The 17529-nt window shown below is 44.7% G+C and overlaps 1 protein-coding gene across 2 annotated transcripts in view; it reads left to right on the top strand.

Annotated features, from left to right (window-relative positions):
• The first annotated feature begins 4032 nt into the window (after positions 1–4032).
• Positions 4033–17529, top strand: part of BMAL1 (basic helix-loop-helix ARNT like 1) — a 112799-nt gene continuing 99302 nt past the window's right edge. Inside the window, exons 1-3 of one of the 2 annotated variants that reach the window (XM_068134297.2) lie at positions 4075–4205; positions 14638–14809; positions 15761–15775. In XM_068134297.2, the coding sequence (XP_067990398.2) occupies positions 14646–14809; positions 15761–15775 (179 nt within the window). In that variant the 5' untranslated portion in view covers positions 4075–4205; positions 14638–14645. Of the gene's footprint in view, positions 4206–14637; positions 14810–15760; positions 15776–17529 lie in introns of both variants that reach the window. The other variant, XM_078767359.1, reaches the window with a different exon arrangement.

Raw genomic sequence — 17529 nt, forward strand, 5'->3', positions numbered from 1 at the left:
GGCAAACCGCACACCGTTGGCGAGACACTCATCAAACCGGCCGCGTTGAAGATGGCCAACATCATGCTGGGAAAAGCTGCTGAAAACAAGTTGTCTCTCGTTCCACTCTCAAAGGACACCATCAGATGCAGAATCGACGACATGAGCGACGACATCCTCGCCCAGGTAGTTGCAGATTTGGTCGTGAGCCCGACGAAATTCAGCCTTCAACTCGACGAGACCACCGACGTTTCGAATTTGAGCCAGCTCATCTTATTTGTGCGTTATGTCAAAGGAGACGAGATCAAGGAAGACTTTCTGTTCTGCAAGCCTCTCACAACAACGACGAAGGCAGCTGACGTGAAGAAGCTTGTGGATGACTTCTTCAGAAGCAACGGCCTCTCGTGGAACATGGTGTCTGCAGTTTGCTCGGATGGAGCTCCAGCCATGCTGGGATGCAACTCCGGTTTTGGAGCACTGGTGAAGGCCGATGCTCCACACATCATCGTCACGCACTGCGTCCTGCACAGACACGTGCTGGCATCAAAAACCCTGCCTCCAAAACTGGCCAATGTTCTGAAAATCGTCGTTGAAACTGTGAATTAAGTGCGAAGCCGTGCTCTGAATCATCACATCTTCAAAGAGCTGTGCAATGAAATCGTCTCTGAATTCGAAGTCCTTCTCTACCACTCTAACGTTCGATGGTTATCACGAGGGAAGGTAGTGAGCCGTGTTTTTGCCTTGCGTGTAGAATTAGCCCTGTTTTTGCGAGAACACCAGCATTGCCATGCAACGCACTTCCAAGAGTCAGAGTTCATCCTCGCCTTGGCGTACTTGGCTGACATCTTCGATGCACTCAATCATCTCAATTGCCAGATGCAGGGCGGTGGAGTGAATGTCATCGAATCTGAAGAAAAGCTTCATGAACTTCGTGAACTTTTCGCTACTGGACGAGTGCGTGAGCGGGATCGAAGATGAATCTGAAGTTGGAGGCACTGCTGTACCGGGGGAGCTGAAGCAAGCGATTGCCACCCACTTGGATGAGCTGGGAAAATCATTCGACGGCTACTTCCCCGACCAAGAGCAATACCCAGCATGGGTGCGGCAGCCGTTTACTTTCGACGTTGCAACGGCTTATGTCACCGACCAATACCTCGACGACCTCATCGAACTTCAGCAGAGCCAGACTCAACAACAACTCTTCGGCACAACAACGCTCTCAACATTTGGTGCCGCCAAATGGAAGGGTATCCTCACATCGCTAAAATTGCCCTTGAGATCCTCATGCCGTTCGTTACAACGTATCTCTGCGGGCATGCGTTTTCGAAACTGGTGGACATTAAAACAAAGAAAAGGAGCAGGCTTGCATGCGAAAATGATTTGAGGGTGGCCCTTGCCAAAACAAAACCACGCATTTCCCAGATCGCCTCCCGAAAAGAAGAACAGAAAACGCATCAAGATGCCATTCTTCTTAATTTTTTTGGTGAAATTTGAGGGGTTCCGCGAGTGTTCGGTGGGTTTCCTTAGGGTTTGGCGCCTTTAAAAAGGTTAAGAACCACTGGTTTATACGCATTTGACGGGCAGACGTCGCCAGCGTGCGGAGTTTCGAGCGTTTAGAAACAGTGAATCTTCTTCTGAAACAATTGGTTCAAAGCTTCAGAAAGCCTCGTTTCACCCATCACTACCTACCTGTACCCCTCTATCCCCATTGCTCCTCGGTACTTATCCAATTCCACTTAAACCTATCGACCGTTTCCATACTACTGCCACCTACCCATGAAAACCATCCCCATAAGTTTATGTGACTGTGTGAAGTACAACTGTCTTGACTCTCCTCTTATTTATTCCCAAGCTTTTCCCATTTGTCCTGTCACTATCGAAAATGGTGAAAAAGAAACTAAAAGGCTTTTCTGTCTCTTCCTATTTGTCTTGTCCACATCTGATCTCAAAATCCCCTGAACCAAATATGAAGAAAGAATTTCTCAACATGTTCACAGCAGTGGTGACGTGTCATTACTGTGACGTGTTCATCTAAGTTTAAGTCTCTCTTTGAAACGCAATCGTTTTTAAATCCTCTGAGTTATTCAGACATTGCGAAACATGTTTCATGAGTCCGACAGGATGGTGTACAGGTAGAACACGTACAGGTACAGTCGAGCATTGAGGTCAGGGTTATTTATGTCCAATCGGTGCTTCGCTGGTAGGGTGCTGCATCACCGAGTGTGCAGTCACTCGGATGGACGTTAAGCCGGGTGTCCAATCTGACAGCATCAGTTGGTGCACGTTAAAGATGCGACGGTGTCCTTCCCGAAGAGTAGGTGACTTGTCGCCGGCATCCTGGACAGATTACACACATTTGCATCGGTCACCTTTATTCGGATGGGTGAACCCTTGCTGTCTTGTTTGTGAAAGACTTCAGACCAATTAAAGCTCTCCCTTCTCCAGCCCCTTCGCCCGGCGACCTCACAAGATGAGAAATATTGGGACCCCTATGAAGAAGTCGTCGTAGATTTTACTTTCATATGATTTACAAAGGTATTAAAAAAGACAGCAAGGGGCAAATGAACATAATATATCACAATGCCTTCAGAAAGTATTCACACCCCTTGACTTTTTCACATTTTGTCTTACAGGCTGAATTTATAATGGGTTAATTTTAAAGTTTTTGTCACTGATCTCCATAAAATACCCCAGAATGTCAAAGTGAAAACATGTTTTTAGAATTTTTTTACAAAATAATTAAAAATGAAATACAGAAATAACTAATTTACATAAGTATTCAACCCCCTGAGTCAATACTTCGTAGAAAGAAGCGCCTTTGCCAGCAATTACAGCTTCGAGTCTTCTTGTGTATGTCTATCAGCTTTGCACATCTGGATTTGGGGAGTTTCTCCCATTCTTCCTTGCAGATTTGCTCAAGCTCTGTCAAGTTGGATGAGGAGTGTCGGTGAACAGCAATCTTCAAGTCTTTCCACAGATTCTCAATATGAATCAAGTCTGGGCTTTCACTGGGCCACTCAAGGATTTTCATGTTCTTGTTCTGAAGCCATTCCAGTGTTGCTTTGGCTGTATGATTGGGGTCATTGTCCTGTTGGAATATAAATCTTCCCGCAGTCTCAGATCTTTTGCATTCTGAAGCAGATTCTCCTCAAGGATTTGCCTGTATTTGGCTCCATTCATTGTTCCCTTTTTTCATTGTTCAGCTTTTCATTTTTAATTATTTTGTAAAAAATTTAAAATGAAAAAATTTCACTTTGTCATTATTATGTGTAGATCAGTGACAAAAAATCTCAATTTAATCCATTTTAAATTCAGGCTGTAACATAACAAAATGTGAAAAAGGGGTGTGAATACTTTCTGAAGGCACTGTATACCATACACTGTACAGGTGTGTGCGTGGCTCCTGCAGGATTTGAACCTGGATTGTCGGCACGTTGAGCGACGTTCTCAGATGGCAAAGACAAACAAGACGAGCACCAATTCATCCCATTGCGACATTTTTGCGGCTCTCTTACCCAGGCTGGTTTGAGCTTGCTCTTCCACCACCGATTATAGTTTCCAATGCCAAGAAAAAGGGAGATTATAGCAAAGTAAACACTCGGCGGACAAGACGGAGCTGTCCTGCAGACGGCGCTGTCCGGCAGTCATAATACCTTTCAGATGCGCAGATAAAACGGTAAATACGAGCTCGAAAGTAGGTCAGTGGGACACGTGGGGGGGGGAGCGGCCGCCCATCTGTGTGTCCACTCCTCCAGGTCTGTCCACGTTTCTTCTCATCACACCTGGATTCCACATCGAGACAGACAAAGAGAGAGAGAGAGAATTACCAACCTCGCTTTTCCTTCTGCTCCCATCAGTGTGATCGTGTTCTGCCTCCTTTCCCATATTTTTATTGCCGCCACTATCCTCCTCCCCCCAATTCCACAATCTATCCTCATTTACCTGCCTTCCCATCCCCCTCACTCTCACATCCCATTGGCTGTTTTCCTCTCCCAGTCACCTCGACACCGCCTCGAACCTTACACAATCTAGCCCCTCCTCTTCTTCTTCCTCATTATATATTTATATATTTATATATGTCGCTCACCTCTCGAACCCCACAAATCCTCTCCCACATTCCCGGTGCCTCCATCATCAGGTTGTACACAGATTCCCGCTCCGACCTCCTCCTCACCACCTCCTGGAACGTCGCACACCTTTTCATCTTCATCCCTCCTCACTCGCAGGTGAGTTCCTCTGCTCTGGGACACATTCACAATTAAAACCACCATGGCAGGTGTGTGTGTTCACGGGGAATGATAATAATGTAATCCCAAAAAATCAATCTAGTTGGATAATAGTATTCCTATAGGGAGCGATTTGCTGCTTACCTCCACTTAAACAAGGTAAATAAGGTAATTGTATGTTTCTATTATTTCATTGTTAGTTTGTAATTAATCAGTTTCATTTCACCTTTAATACCTGTGTGACGTCATTGTTTTTCATTTTTCAGTAAATGTTTTTCTTTCTGTTTTTCTCTCTCTCTGCTGAGAATTGAGCCAATGGTGGTTTGACTTTAGTGGAAGCTCGGATTGTTGCGAACGAAACGGTTGTGCATTAAAAAAAAATTCCACGGTTTTTGTGGTTTGGGCGTCAAGATTACTACCTGAACCTTTGAACGAAGGTAGTGATCGGTGTACACTCAATGTTTAACCGCCTTGAGAAACAATGGATGCTGCTCTGTTATAGTTTGTAAAGGGACAACAAGCATCTTTAGAAGAATAATTAAATTACAAGTGTGTGTGTGTGTGTGTGTGTGTGTGTGTGTGTGTGTGTGTGTGTGTGTGTCTGTATGTACATGTAGTGTATGTACATGTGTGTGTATGTACATGTAGTGTATGTGTGTGTTTATGTGTGTTTATGTACATTAGTGTCTGTACATGTATGTGGGTTTGGGTATGTGGGTGTGTGGGTATGTGTGTGTGTGTGTGTGTGTGTGTGTGTGTGTGTGTGTGTGTGTGTGTTTATGTACATGTAGTGTATGTGTGTGTGTGTACATGTAGTGTGTGTGTATGTTTGTGTATGTACATGTTGTGTATGTGTGTATGTGTCTGTATGTACATGTAGTGTATGTACATGTAGTGTATGTGTATGTGTGTGTATGTACATGTAGTATGTGTGTATGTACATGTAGTGTATGTGTGTAATGTGTATGTACATGTAGTGTATGTACATGTAGTGTATGTGTATGTGTGTGTATGTACATGTAGTATGTGTGTATGTACATGTAGTATATGTGTGTATGTACATGTAGTGTATGTGTGTAATGTGTATGTACATGTAGTGTATGTACATGTAGTGTATGTGTATGTGTGTGTATGTACATGTAGTATGTGTGTATGTACATGTAGTGTATGTGTGTAATCTGTATGTATGTGTGTGTATGTACATGTAGTGTATGTGTGTGTTTATGTGTGTTTATGTACATTAGTGTCTGTACATGTATGTGGGTTTGGGTGTGTGTGTGTGTGTGTATGTGTGTGTGTATGTTTACAATTACGTGTGTTTGTGGGGAAAGGGGAGGAGAAGCGGGAATAATTATTAAAATATACAATTCCTGGAATTTAGAAATCCATCGTCAGAAGGGTTATATTTTTCAGTGTACTTGTCTTTCAGCTGTCGAGCCTGGGTTCGATTCCTGACCTGATTAATAAACCTGCCGCCCTGGTTCCTCACAGGCATCAATGATTGCAATGAGTAGGGTATTATATGATGGAGGTCTGACCAAATTCCAACTGACCAAGTTTGAAATCCTCCCCTAAGTAATACAGGGAAGGCAATGGCAAACCCCATGGTGTAATCCTTACCATGAAACTTCTTTGGCAGTGCTTGGGCAGCACTGATGCCGTGGAAGGGATATTGAGTCAATTAATCATGCATACAATAAGCTGAGCAATGCAGTGTGCATGGAAATCTAACGAGGCACTTGATACACTAATTTCTGGCTGTGAATGGATGGGAAAACTGAGTGAGACTATTTTATAACTTATATGTCATATTTGTCAGGTACGTGGATAAACCTAAGGTAATTTAATTACTTCATCGCAAATGTCCATCAAAAAAAACAAAAAACCTCACCTGCCGCACTGCAGTCTGCAGATAAACCTTCCAACTTTTTTTGTTATGCCTCCGCCGACAAAGTCGCCGGAGGATTATGTTTTCGGGTTGTCCATTTTTTTTTTTTTTTTTTTTTTTTTGTAATGCCAGACAATCACTTGTGAATCAATCCATGGACACATTTCTGGCTCACTCACCATCATTAGCATGGAGTGGATTACCCTCAAGAGTCGGTATCTTAAAGCAGAACACAAACGCAATTTTATTTCTTCTGAAAACCATTGAAAATCGCCCATGCACCTGTGCTGGTATCTGGGTAGAGATGGTCTTACAGTTTTGCATGACGGCTGTTTCTTCTGCTTAATCGTGGGGATGGCTTCTTCTCTCGATTGTGGCGGATAAACACAAGATCTAGCCATCTCTGTTGTTTCATAACAGTGCTCTGTAAAATGTTTCGACCACAAAAGTCAATATTTTGTAGGCCTGATCTACACTCGGTTATTTTGGACAAACCTCGTCCAATTTCTGGCAATCTTAAGATCTCTCGGACATTGGTGTACACTGAAACCATCTCGATTTGAATTACTACAACCACCAAGAACGCATGAACTAGGCATATTTGTGGAAAATCGAAAATAATTCGCTGTTTGAGTTGAGTCGTACCGCGATGTAACCCATAGACAGTACGGATATGGCGGTTGACTTCCTGGTGCAACGTCATAGCTAATCGTGAAAAAAAGTTTTTGACTTTTAATCACAAAATTACCCACATTATAAATTGGGTGAGTCGCCAAGCAGGGTTGGTGGAGGGAAGCGGTTGGCAACGTTCAGCAAGGAGGAAAGAGATGCAAAAGGAAAGCTGAAAATACAGATTGTGCTGTTTATGCTTCATATTACGTGATGAAATCTGGGAGAGAAATGTATCCAGGAAAGAGAGAGGAAGGAGCTCTGAAAGGGGGCGTTTTTTTTTGTATACAGAGTCGAGACTCGTGAAAGAGCTAACATTTATCAAACAAACAAATCAAACAAACAAGTAAACAAAGTATATAAAAGTGGGAGCGGTCGACAAGATGGGGAGAGAAGGGGAGGAAGCACACAAACACAACATTTGAGGGCAGGGACATCGGGAGATGTGTGGGAGGCAGAGGGCCTGGGGGGAGGCAGGATAGGTACAAAACACAAGGACACTAAGGACTTCCAGGAAAGAAGACAAAAGTCACCTCAAAAAAGTGCATTTGGGGTGAAATTAGCGGGGGTAGAAAAGATCAAGGTTTTGGATTGGGGAAGATAAGAGATGGTGGTGAACAGCCGTTTTAAAGACCTGGAGTGAGGAGTGGGATTGAAGAGAGTGAGGGAGTTTGTTCCAGAGGCGGGAGAAAAGAGGAATGAAGGAGTGAAGGTGAGCAGAGAGTCTTGATTTTGGCAGTTAACCATAAGAGGGTTGCAGGCAGATCTTGTGCGACCTGCAGGAATATTTGGGGGACAGAGCCCAGAGAGAGCTGGGGGAGCAAGGCCGGAGAGGAGTCGGTCGAAGACGGAAAGACCACCAACCTGCCTGCGGTGAGTAAGTGAAAGGCCCTCGGAGATAGCTTCATCGCGGAAGATTCCAATGATTCTGAACGCTTTGGTTTAAACAGCGTGAAGACGAGCTAGGTGTGAGGCAGGAGCACCAGCCCAGAGGGGAGAGCAGTATTCCATTGAGCTGCAGATGAAAGCCTTGTATGTGGTGAGGAGCTCAGGTGTGCCAAGGAAGGACTTCGCATGACGGAGGATGCCCAGTCGGCGACTGGCTTTGGAGGCCAGCTTGGAAATGTGGTTTTCCCAGGAAAGATCATGGCAGATAGTGAGACCCAAAAGCTTGAGTGACAGAACTTCTTGGAGAGGATTATTCAGAAAGTAGATGGGAGGGTTGTCCAGTCGGTCTTTTCGGAGAGACATCGTAAGAGTGTGAGATTTGTCAGGATTGAAAGACATGTTCCACTTGTTTGCCCAGTCTGTGATTTTGTCCAGGTCTGCAGAGAGTGAGGAGGCTGCAGACTGCCGATCTGAGGGATGAGGAATGGAGCAGCAGAGAGTGGAGTCATCAGCAAAGAGATAGAGAGGATTTTCAATAGAGTCAGAGAGATCATTGATGAAGACCAGAAAAAGCACAGGGCCCAGAACACTGCCTTGGGGAACTCCAGCCTGAACAGGAAGAGGAGATGAGAGAAACCCATTCAGGGCCACACGTTGACTACGACGAGAGAGGAAGTCCGCCAGCCATGCGTGGAGATTTCCATGGATACCAAAAGAGGAGAGTTTGGTGAGCAGAGCGGGGTGCCAGACCGTATCGAAGGCACGTGATATGTCAAGGGAGACTGCTCTAATTTCCTGTTTGGCATTGAGGACCTCCATCCATTGTTGAGACAGCAGAAGCAGCATGTCCAGAGTAGAGTGACCTGGTCTGAAACCAAATTGATGATCAGAGATCAAGCCATTGGAGAAGAGGAAAGATTTCATATCCGAAGCAATGATGGATTCCATGACTTTGCTGATAATTGGGAGAAGGCTGATTGGTCTGTAGTTGCTAGGATCTGTTTTTGCACCTTTTTTGTGCAAAGCGGTGATGTTTGTGGAAGGAAAAGAGAGAGAGAAGGGAGGAGTTATGATTGCCTCCCGAGAGTGCAGAGTTTATGATCGTGTTGAAGGAGCCCGTGCTCCAGCATCAGACGGACAAAATGATGGGCAAGGCACAAACTCGTCCGAGAAGATATTTATTGTAAAAACCAACTCGGGAACTCTCCAAAGCCCGTTAATCGGGCTGCATATATATCCAAACCAGAAAGCATAACCGAAACCGAAAACCACGCCTCTCAGGCGAGGCGTGCTTCGGTGGTCACGTGACCGACAGGTGCAAAGGATTATAACCGCACGCGCGGCACGCTTTGGTGGTCACGTGACCAGCCACCCTGGCGCCGAGGTTGTCCGCCGGTGACGTCACTGGCTGGAGCAAGGAGATTCTGCTGCTGGTCTCGCTTGGGGGACCCATGGGTCGCTACACACACCCCCCCAGAATGGACTTGATCCAGGAAGGTCAACCTGAGGGGGGTCCGGATGACCCGACCGAAACGACCCCCTGGCCAGTCGCGGGCGGTGGGGGGGGGGGTCCGGTGTGGTGGCGGGTGGTCAGACGGGGGGTGCAGGCAGGGGGGGTCCGGGGGGGTCCGGTGTGGTGGCGGGTGGTCGGACGGGGGGTGCAGGACGGGGGGCGGCCGAGGGGCCGGGCAAGTCCTCGGGGGAGGCTGCCGAGGTTCCTCGCGGGCCTCCCGAGGTTGCAGTTCGTGGGTGCAGTGCCGAGAAGGCTCGAGCGGTGCACGCGAAAAGCGGGTGAGCCAACCGAGGGGCTGGTCAAGGCCTCGGGGGAGGCTGCCGAGGTTCCTCGCGGGCCTCCCGAGGATGCAGGGTCGGAGAAGTAGTTGCGGTTGTAGTTGTAGTTGCGCGAGGGTGACGAAGCGGCCGTGCCGCGAACGTCAGTGTGCGCGAAGGTGACGAAGCAGCCGTTCCGCCAACGTCAGTGCGCGCGAAGGTGACGAAGCAGCCGTGCCTTCGGAGGGTCTTGGAATAGGTTCGCCCCTCCCGTCGTAGAGGAGGAGCCAAGCGCGGTGCGCGAACCTCATAGTCATGGCCGTCGTCGTTTCCGAAACTCCGGCATGTCGAAACCGTGGTCGAAACTGCGCCCGAAGCGGTGCGGGAGAAGCCGGCGTCACCAGCCTAGGTGGCTTCCCTGGCTAGGGCGCACTTGCCGTGTCCGTTCGCAGCCCCAGAATCCGTTCGGGGGCAGTCGGAGGTCACCAGGTCGGAGTCGGAGGTCACCATCAGAAGGTTGCGTGTTCAGATCACGTCGGGGTCACCAGTGAAGGAGCCCGTGCTCCAGCATGAGACGGACAAAATGACGGGCAAGGCACAAACTCGTCCGAGAAGATATTTATTGTAAAAACTAACTCGGGAACTCTCCAAAGCCCGTTTATCGGGCTGCATATATATCCAAACCAGAAAGCATAACCGAAACCGAAAACCACGCCTCTCAGGCGAGGCGTGCTTCGGTGGTCACGTGACCGACAGGTGCAAAGGATTATAACCGCACGCGCGGCACGCTTTGGTGGTCACGTGACCAGCCACCCCGGCTCCGAGGTTGTCCGCCGGTGACGTCACCGCCTGGAGCAAGGAGATTCTGCTGCTGGTCTTGCTTGGCGGACCCATGGGTCGCTACAGTGTCTGACAAGGGACAGTTGGTGAATTGTCTCAGAAGAAAAAGGATAGGAGAGTGTAGTTTTGGTTCGGCACTGAGAGTGGAGAGCAGAGGAATGGTCTGCCTGCTCGTGTCCTGCCTGGTTTGGTCATCCACCCTGTTCCTGCTTAGTGTGACTGCTGGGTTCCTCTCCTTGCCTCATCCTGCTTTGTGTGCCTGGTTTGTCCTCTTGTCTGTTTCTGTTCGTCGTCCCTGGTTCGTCGTGCCTGCATCATCATCCTGCGCCCTGCCTCGTTTGTTCATGGACCGGCTTCGACAACTCCACCAACAAAGCTAAGGCCTTACCCAGTTGCTCGTTTCCCATTCCCGTCTATGCTTCAGTCTGGTGTGAGGCCCCTTAGATTATATCCTCTTGTATACAATTAATTCTTCATTGCATTCCATTTCTTCCCTCCCATTCTGCTGTCGTATTCCCCCTACCCCTCCCCCACCCCACAGTATTCAGTCTTCACATGTTATTTGTTTTGGAATAACCCATTTAAAAAATAATTCACCAAATGTCCGTCCGTCTGTCTGTCTGTCTGTGTCTGTCTGTTCGAAGGTACCGTAAAAACTGCTGAACCAATCACAAAGATATTTTGGGTGGATAATCCTGGGATCTCCAGGAGTAAAATAGGCTATATAGTTTTCCCAATTTCAGCTTTAGTCTCCAGCATTCTCAGGTTTGGACTCCCGCATAACATTCGCGTTCGCATAACGTTCATTGTTCTCATTGTGACGATGCACGGACTCGATCGGACTCGGTAACCTTGGATAAAGACCTTTTATAAGGACACGGGTTGAATCCCTGCTTGAAAGAATTCCATCCCCCTCCCCACCATCACGGCCGTTTCTCCAACTCACAATCCCACGATATGCGGAAAGGACGACCCAAAACCAATTATCTTCTTTCCGATTCGTATATAAACATCATTAAAAGTAAATAATGACCTCGGCGAAAGTTCAAACGTAGGACAGTTTATATAGGACATGGGTAGTTTATAAGGACACGGATATCCATGGATAGTTTATAAGGACACGGGTTGAATCTCTACATGAGAGAATTCCACATAGCTATTTGGGCGGTGTATACGCTAACAGATCGCTGTCTCCATCGATCTTGCCAAGGCCGTAACAGCTATCGGCTCAAAATCCTTTTAACTGTTAATTTGGTACTTTTTACAATGAAGGAAACATTAACAATGTTGTTAAAAGTTTATTTTGTGATTAATTTGTGATTGGAGATATGTTGTTTGGAATGAAAAAAGAGATATCGAGTTCAAGTGTATGACGACATGCCGTGATGGTTTCTACTTTCTGAACGTGAACTTCATGGATCGCCATAGGCAGATTCGCAACGAACCCACGATCGATGTTTCTATGCGTGAACGTACCCGTTTGTTTGCGAACGGGTACGTTTTTCATGGAAGTCATTCACGAACTTACTGTCCATGTCTGATGTCCATGATGTGCGACTTGCTGTCCATGATGTGCGATTGAAGGTGCTACAGGAATGTGGAATTTATTGGTTTCATGCTTTAGCATTCGCGATGTCTGCATTGCCTGTTTGCTTCTGCCCTCCCACCCATGCGTAGCACGGGTATCTCACTAGTTTTCAAAAAGAGCTAAGATCCTCGTGTGCTTTTGCGATTTCCCACAAGCGCAAAGCCGGCATTAATCTGACAGGTCCAAGGGAGTAACAACCAGTTTTGTCTATACTTTTAGTGGTTGATGTTAATCAGCGCTGATCACGACAATATTGTCGCGTCAGATGCTCAGCTAACACAGGCATTCTGATTCGCAGGGCTAAGACGTCCGCGAACGACTGAAACAATGTTTTCTGAATTTTAATTCTGCGTTCAGAATTACGACTCCCATTCACGATTCCCTAAGGATTCACATGCAGCAAAAACTGACGGCAGGTTGCATGCATGGACGTAAAATGTGGGAATATGTTTCTTTCGTTGAATAAATGTTTGTTTTAAAAAACACATGGGGGATAAGGGAGGACAGGACAACCAATAAATACGGGATGGATCTGGCGAATCGACAGAGGAATGAAAATGAGGAGCAAATACGGTTTAATGTACAAATAAAATAAATAACCCGCTATGGTGCCGACAATACCCAATTCACACAACGAAGAGAGGAGGCAAGGACTTTCTTTAGGTAGGCACAAGCTGGTCTTGGGCTGGTGTCGTGCAGGTTGCCATGGCACAGGGCGAAGTGTGGTTCCGGCAAGAAAATGGTGGTTAAGAGGCCAGGAGACGAGGGGATGGCGATGAGGAGGCCTGAAGACAAGAGAGGCAGCCAATCAGAGAAGGGGATGTCTTTTCCTCTGGTATCAAATGTAATCTGCCACGCGCATGTGTTCCACCACTCTTCAGGGCTCTAGATTGCACTTTGCCACCATGGCCTGCTGTCCTCTGGTCAAGCGGCCTGGATGTCCCATTAAAAGTTTGTAGCGCTTTCCCATGCGCCTTTGTACCCAAGTCCTGCACCTGGCTTTGCCTGCACAAGAGGTTTCACCCAACACAACCTCACCCTATTCTGCTCTATTGCTGCCCCGTCAGTGCACATATTACGTATGACTTACACCTTCCAGATCCCTAATACAAGGGTAATGCTGACCTATTCCAACACACAGCCTGTACTATTATTAACGCAATCTATCTATGTATTCCCTCCCCCAAGTCTTCCATGTAACAACATATAAGATGGAAAAGACAATACAAACGACATGGATTGACACACGATCAAAAGGTCCCTGACAGAGACTGACAATAGGAAAGGCAGACTGGATTGCACAAATCCAAAGGATACAAACTCAAGAACACAATAGATAGGAATCGGATTGAAAAACTATTCACATAACAAAACAAAAAAAAAGAAGAGTTCAGCCGGCAAGCTGTACCATATGGCTTAAATATCAAATCGTATGTCCTCATACATTATATGTCATACATATAACATATTACTTGCACACTGAAGTTTAGATATCACCGTAGGGAAATGTTCAAAAGTCATAAAACAGGAATAAAAAGGTGTTATTCCACATCTGGTGGAGGCCATGAGATTAATTCCATTTTGATTGATGAGGAGGCCAGAAGACGATCGATTTGCAATGCGGTCATTGTTTTATCTATCAATATTGTGGCCTGTACCAAACTTAACCTTTAAAAACCTCCTTCTTGACATTAAAGTCATGACACTAACACTTTGTCATATTGTCTCATCAAGACGAAACATATACATACAGTATATATATATATATATAAACATTTATACAGGACACATATCTTCATCTTGGCTTTCTTAAAATAAAAAACATTTTCCAATATTTATTGCAGAACACACATTTGAGTGGTCTTGTCTGTATTTGATTTGTGGGTTTGTTTATATGATAGTATTTTTACCCTTGCCTGAGGAGAGGATATCTGTTTGTTTGTCCGCACAGAATAAATATGATTTTCTCTGCAACCGTTGGTCCGATTGACAGGAAATTTTCACCATAGGTGCAACTCCACATGTAGGATTTTATAAATTATAATTATGACATCATCGGTCACGTGGCTCAGCCTCCATCTTGGAAAAACCGAAAAAAATTGCACCTCTATATCTCCGAAAGTGCTGCATCGAAAAAATTGAGACCTGGCTCATTGTAAAGAACTCTCCATGTGGAATAAAATATGTTAATGATGATGTCGTAGGTGTCTCCATTATGACGTCATAATTCCACAAGTAGAAAACTTCATCTGATCTAAGATGAAATTTATTGAGCATCATCTCCGGATAAATTGGTGGAGAATTTTTTTTAATGATGACGCCATCGGTCACGTGGTTCGGCCGCCATATTTGTTTCAACACAAAAGCCTTAAAAACCACCGAAAACACCTCCTGGTGAGGATCTGCAATCTCTGATTGCTCTTTCTAGTTTCACATGTGTTTGTGTATTTTTATCCACATTTAAGCATTGATCAGTATGAACTGGAGATCAAATACGAATCTTCCCTGACCACACATCATGCGGCTTGGCTCTACGTTAACCCTATTTCTCACTCTAATAACCTTTGCATAAAAAAAACTGCCCTTCTCTGATCCTGTCCTAACTCGTCACTAATTAAACACCACACCCTGCTCTGTGCAGTTTCTCTAACTGCCTTCATCCCCACTTTCAAATCCTATCTCCTTCTCCTTCACACCTTCCCCTTCCCTTATCTTACCTTACCACATCAGAGTCACCTTCTCCCCTAACCCCCAGAACTATCCATTTTGTTTCCTCTCTGTAACTCCAGGTAGCTCCATGGCAGATCAGATAATGGATATTGCATCTGCGATCGAAGATTTGATTCCACCCAACTCTTGCACGCTCCAACCCTCAATTTCTCCCTCCTTTCCTCCGTCTCTACTACCTGCTCTTCCCTCTGAATTTTCACGCAAGAGAAAAGGACAGCCTTCGGATTGCAGGTATGAAAACAGCTTCCTGCCTACAAGCTAAGAATTTTGTTAGAATTTCTTTTTAAAAATTCTGCTTTGACATTATGGGGTACTATGTGTAGATCATTGACAAAAAAAAATCTATATTTAATCCACTCTAAATTTTGGCTGTAACAACAAAATGTGTAAAAAGTCAAGGGGTGTGAATAGTTTCTGAAGGGACTGTGTTTAGCTTATTTGAAGATTGCTTTGTGGTGATCAACACTTTTGAGGTGATACCACTTTGCTTTTGGTATTCCTCTAAGCCACCAATGGAATGATTCAGCGCTCTGCAGCATGAGTCCCCCGTCGATCGAGTTGCAAAATCCCACTAATCCCACCTTCAGCTCCTCGTGAGAGTTGTTGCCCTTGTTTAAAGATTCGACTCCTTAAATGTCCCCAGTAGGAAATAATCCCACGGATTTAAGTTGGGGATACGAAAGGATATGTCGTTTGGACGCAAATGCTGCCTGGAAACTTGAAAGAAACTACTGCATGTGATTTTCCAAAGTTGTAATGGAGAATGTCAAGGACAACTCTCACAATATTGGGAAGTTACATCATCATGCATGAATCAAGTTGTGTGCCCTTTGTCCAAGCCTTTATCCCACAGCACGGGCAAGATTGAATTGTTTTGAAGCATGGCGGGATAAAATATAAAATACCGGGATAAAATATACACTGTCTCTTTGATGAATATTGTTCTGTTCAAAGACTCCTATTAGTCATCAAGGTTTTTTAAAAAATGCCCTCAATAGATGTTTGCACTCTTGCTATACAATGTGAAGTTTGGTGCTAACAATCATCGCTTCCTCCCAACTTGCAAAGAAAAGCATTCTTTGACTTTGTGTGTGTCACCCTATGTTTGAAATGACACATCGTAGGGTTGCTTCAGAATGCCAAAGTAATTGTATTTTCATCTTCCCATCTCCTTTTTCACAGCCTGGACTTCTTTGTGTGAGTACAAACCTGAGTGTGCACCCGAAATGAAGGTTTTGACATGAAAAGGCAATTAACTGGCCATAGTTGGACGGAAAATGGAAGTACCGTGTGGTGCATTATTTTGAGTAACCACGAAACAAAGCAATTAGGATTATATATTTCTTTATATGATTGAAAGTGCATTTACAAAGCTTTTACATTTTGCTGTCGTTAAAAAATAAAGTTTTTAATTTTTTTAAATAAAAATAAATAAACAAGAAGACGTCATGCAGAGCATGATACTTGGAAAATCCACCTCTCCCCAAAATAAAAAAGTTGCAATGGATACATCAAATTGTCCATTTCATTAAGATTAAAATTAACGATCTTAATCAAAGCTCAGGTCAATCACATTAAAATTGATTATTTTTCAGATGAAAATTGATTATTTTAGAATTTTGACCTTTATTTGACCTTTGACCTTTTCACCTTAAACTAGTTGGTCTCCTATTTCATTGAGGTGCTCTGCAATTGCTGTTTAATTTTCAAGTCAATTGGATGAAAATTGTTGATTTTGGAATTTTGGCCTTGAGTTAACCTTTGACCTTTTCACCTCAAAAATAGTTGGCTTCCCAATTTAGTGACTCAATATGCAAATGCTGTTCAATTTTCAAGTCAATTAGATTTAAAAAATGACAATTTTGGAAAATTGACCTCAGGATGGCCTTTGACCTTTGACCTCAAAATTACTAGGCTTCTTCATTATGACCAACTCTACCATATAGTGAAGTTTTGTGAAGATTGGTTTAAAATTGTGACCTGTAGGCGATTGACAGACAGACAGACAGACAGACACAATAACGCACAACACCAACCAATATACTTGAAAAATCTTCCATTTTGCAAGTAATAAATAAATAAAGTCCAATTGGTGGGGACAATGATTGTAATTATATTGTGTGTACTTTCAGTTAGCTATTTTTTATATTGAAATAAGTAATTATTGCTTGCAACTCTATAATAGGTAGACATTGCCAATCATCAAAGTCCCAGACTCCTTTACGGAGTATTGGGAGGAATAGAGCAAGCTGTGAGCACTTCCTTTGCTGAAAACCAATCCTGGGTAGGCCCCACTCTGGTGTAGGGTGCTGTTGATTAGGGGAGGTATTTAGGATTTGTTGACGGTACCGGTACCTAATGACTTACCCTTTTCAAAAGGCAGCATGGAATTGCACCAGGGAATGCCAACCGATGCAACCCTTGGCGTAACGTTCCTGTGAAGGATTGTGTAGTCCCGAGATGCAACACCCTGCCTGTGACGCACCAGGCGTGATGGGTCACAGTCGGGTCAGGAAGAGAATGCAGGCTAGATGCCTCAAAGGCGTTTGAGCTACCACAAACACAAAAACGTAACAATCAAAACAATTGGATAATTACAAATTGAAACGTTATCTTTATTATTAGCCCGATTAGCCAACAGACACAGATTATTAGAACGAAATATTAGTTTGCTAGGCCATTGTTGAAGCGTACACTGAAGAAGCGTGCGCAATGGCCCCGATGGTCCAAAATGTCTCATTCCTTGCAATTCCAATCGCAAGAACAGCTTAGCCGGTTCACCCTTGCAGACCAATTGAGAGATGACGTAATACATTTATATCCTCTAATATAATTGTTGCATAGATCATGCACAATAAATTTCAAACTGATCAGACAAAGCGTTGTCCCTGTCGAATTATGATGTCATAATTACTGCACCAATGACGCCATCGTTTAAAACACTTATTCCC

Source organism: Myxine glutinosa, chromosome 13, assembly GCF_964187855.1.
Source record: "Myxine glutinosa chromosome 13, kmMyxGlut1.1, whole genome shotgun sequence".
NCBI lineage: Eukaryota > Metazoa > Chordata > Myxini > Myxiniformes > Myxinidae > Myxine > Myxine glutinosa.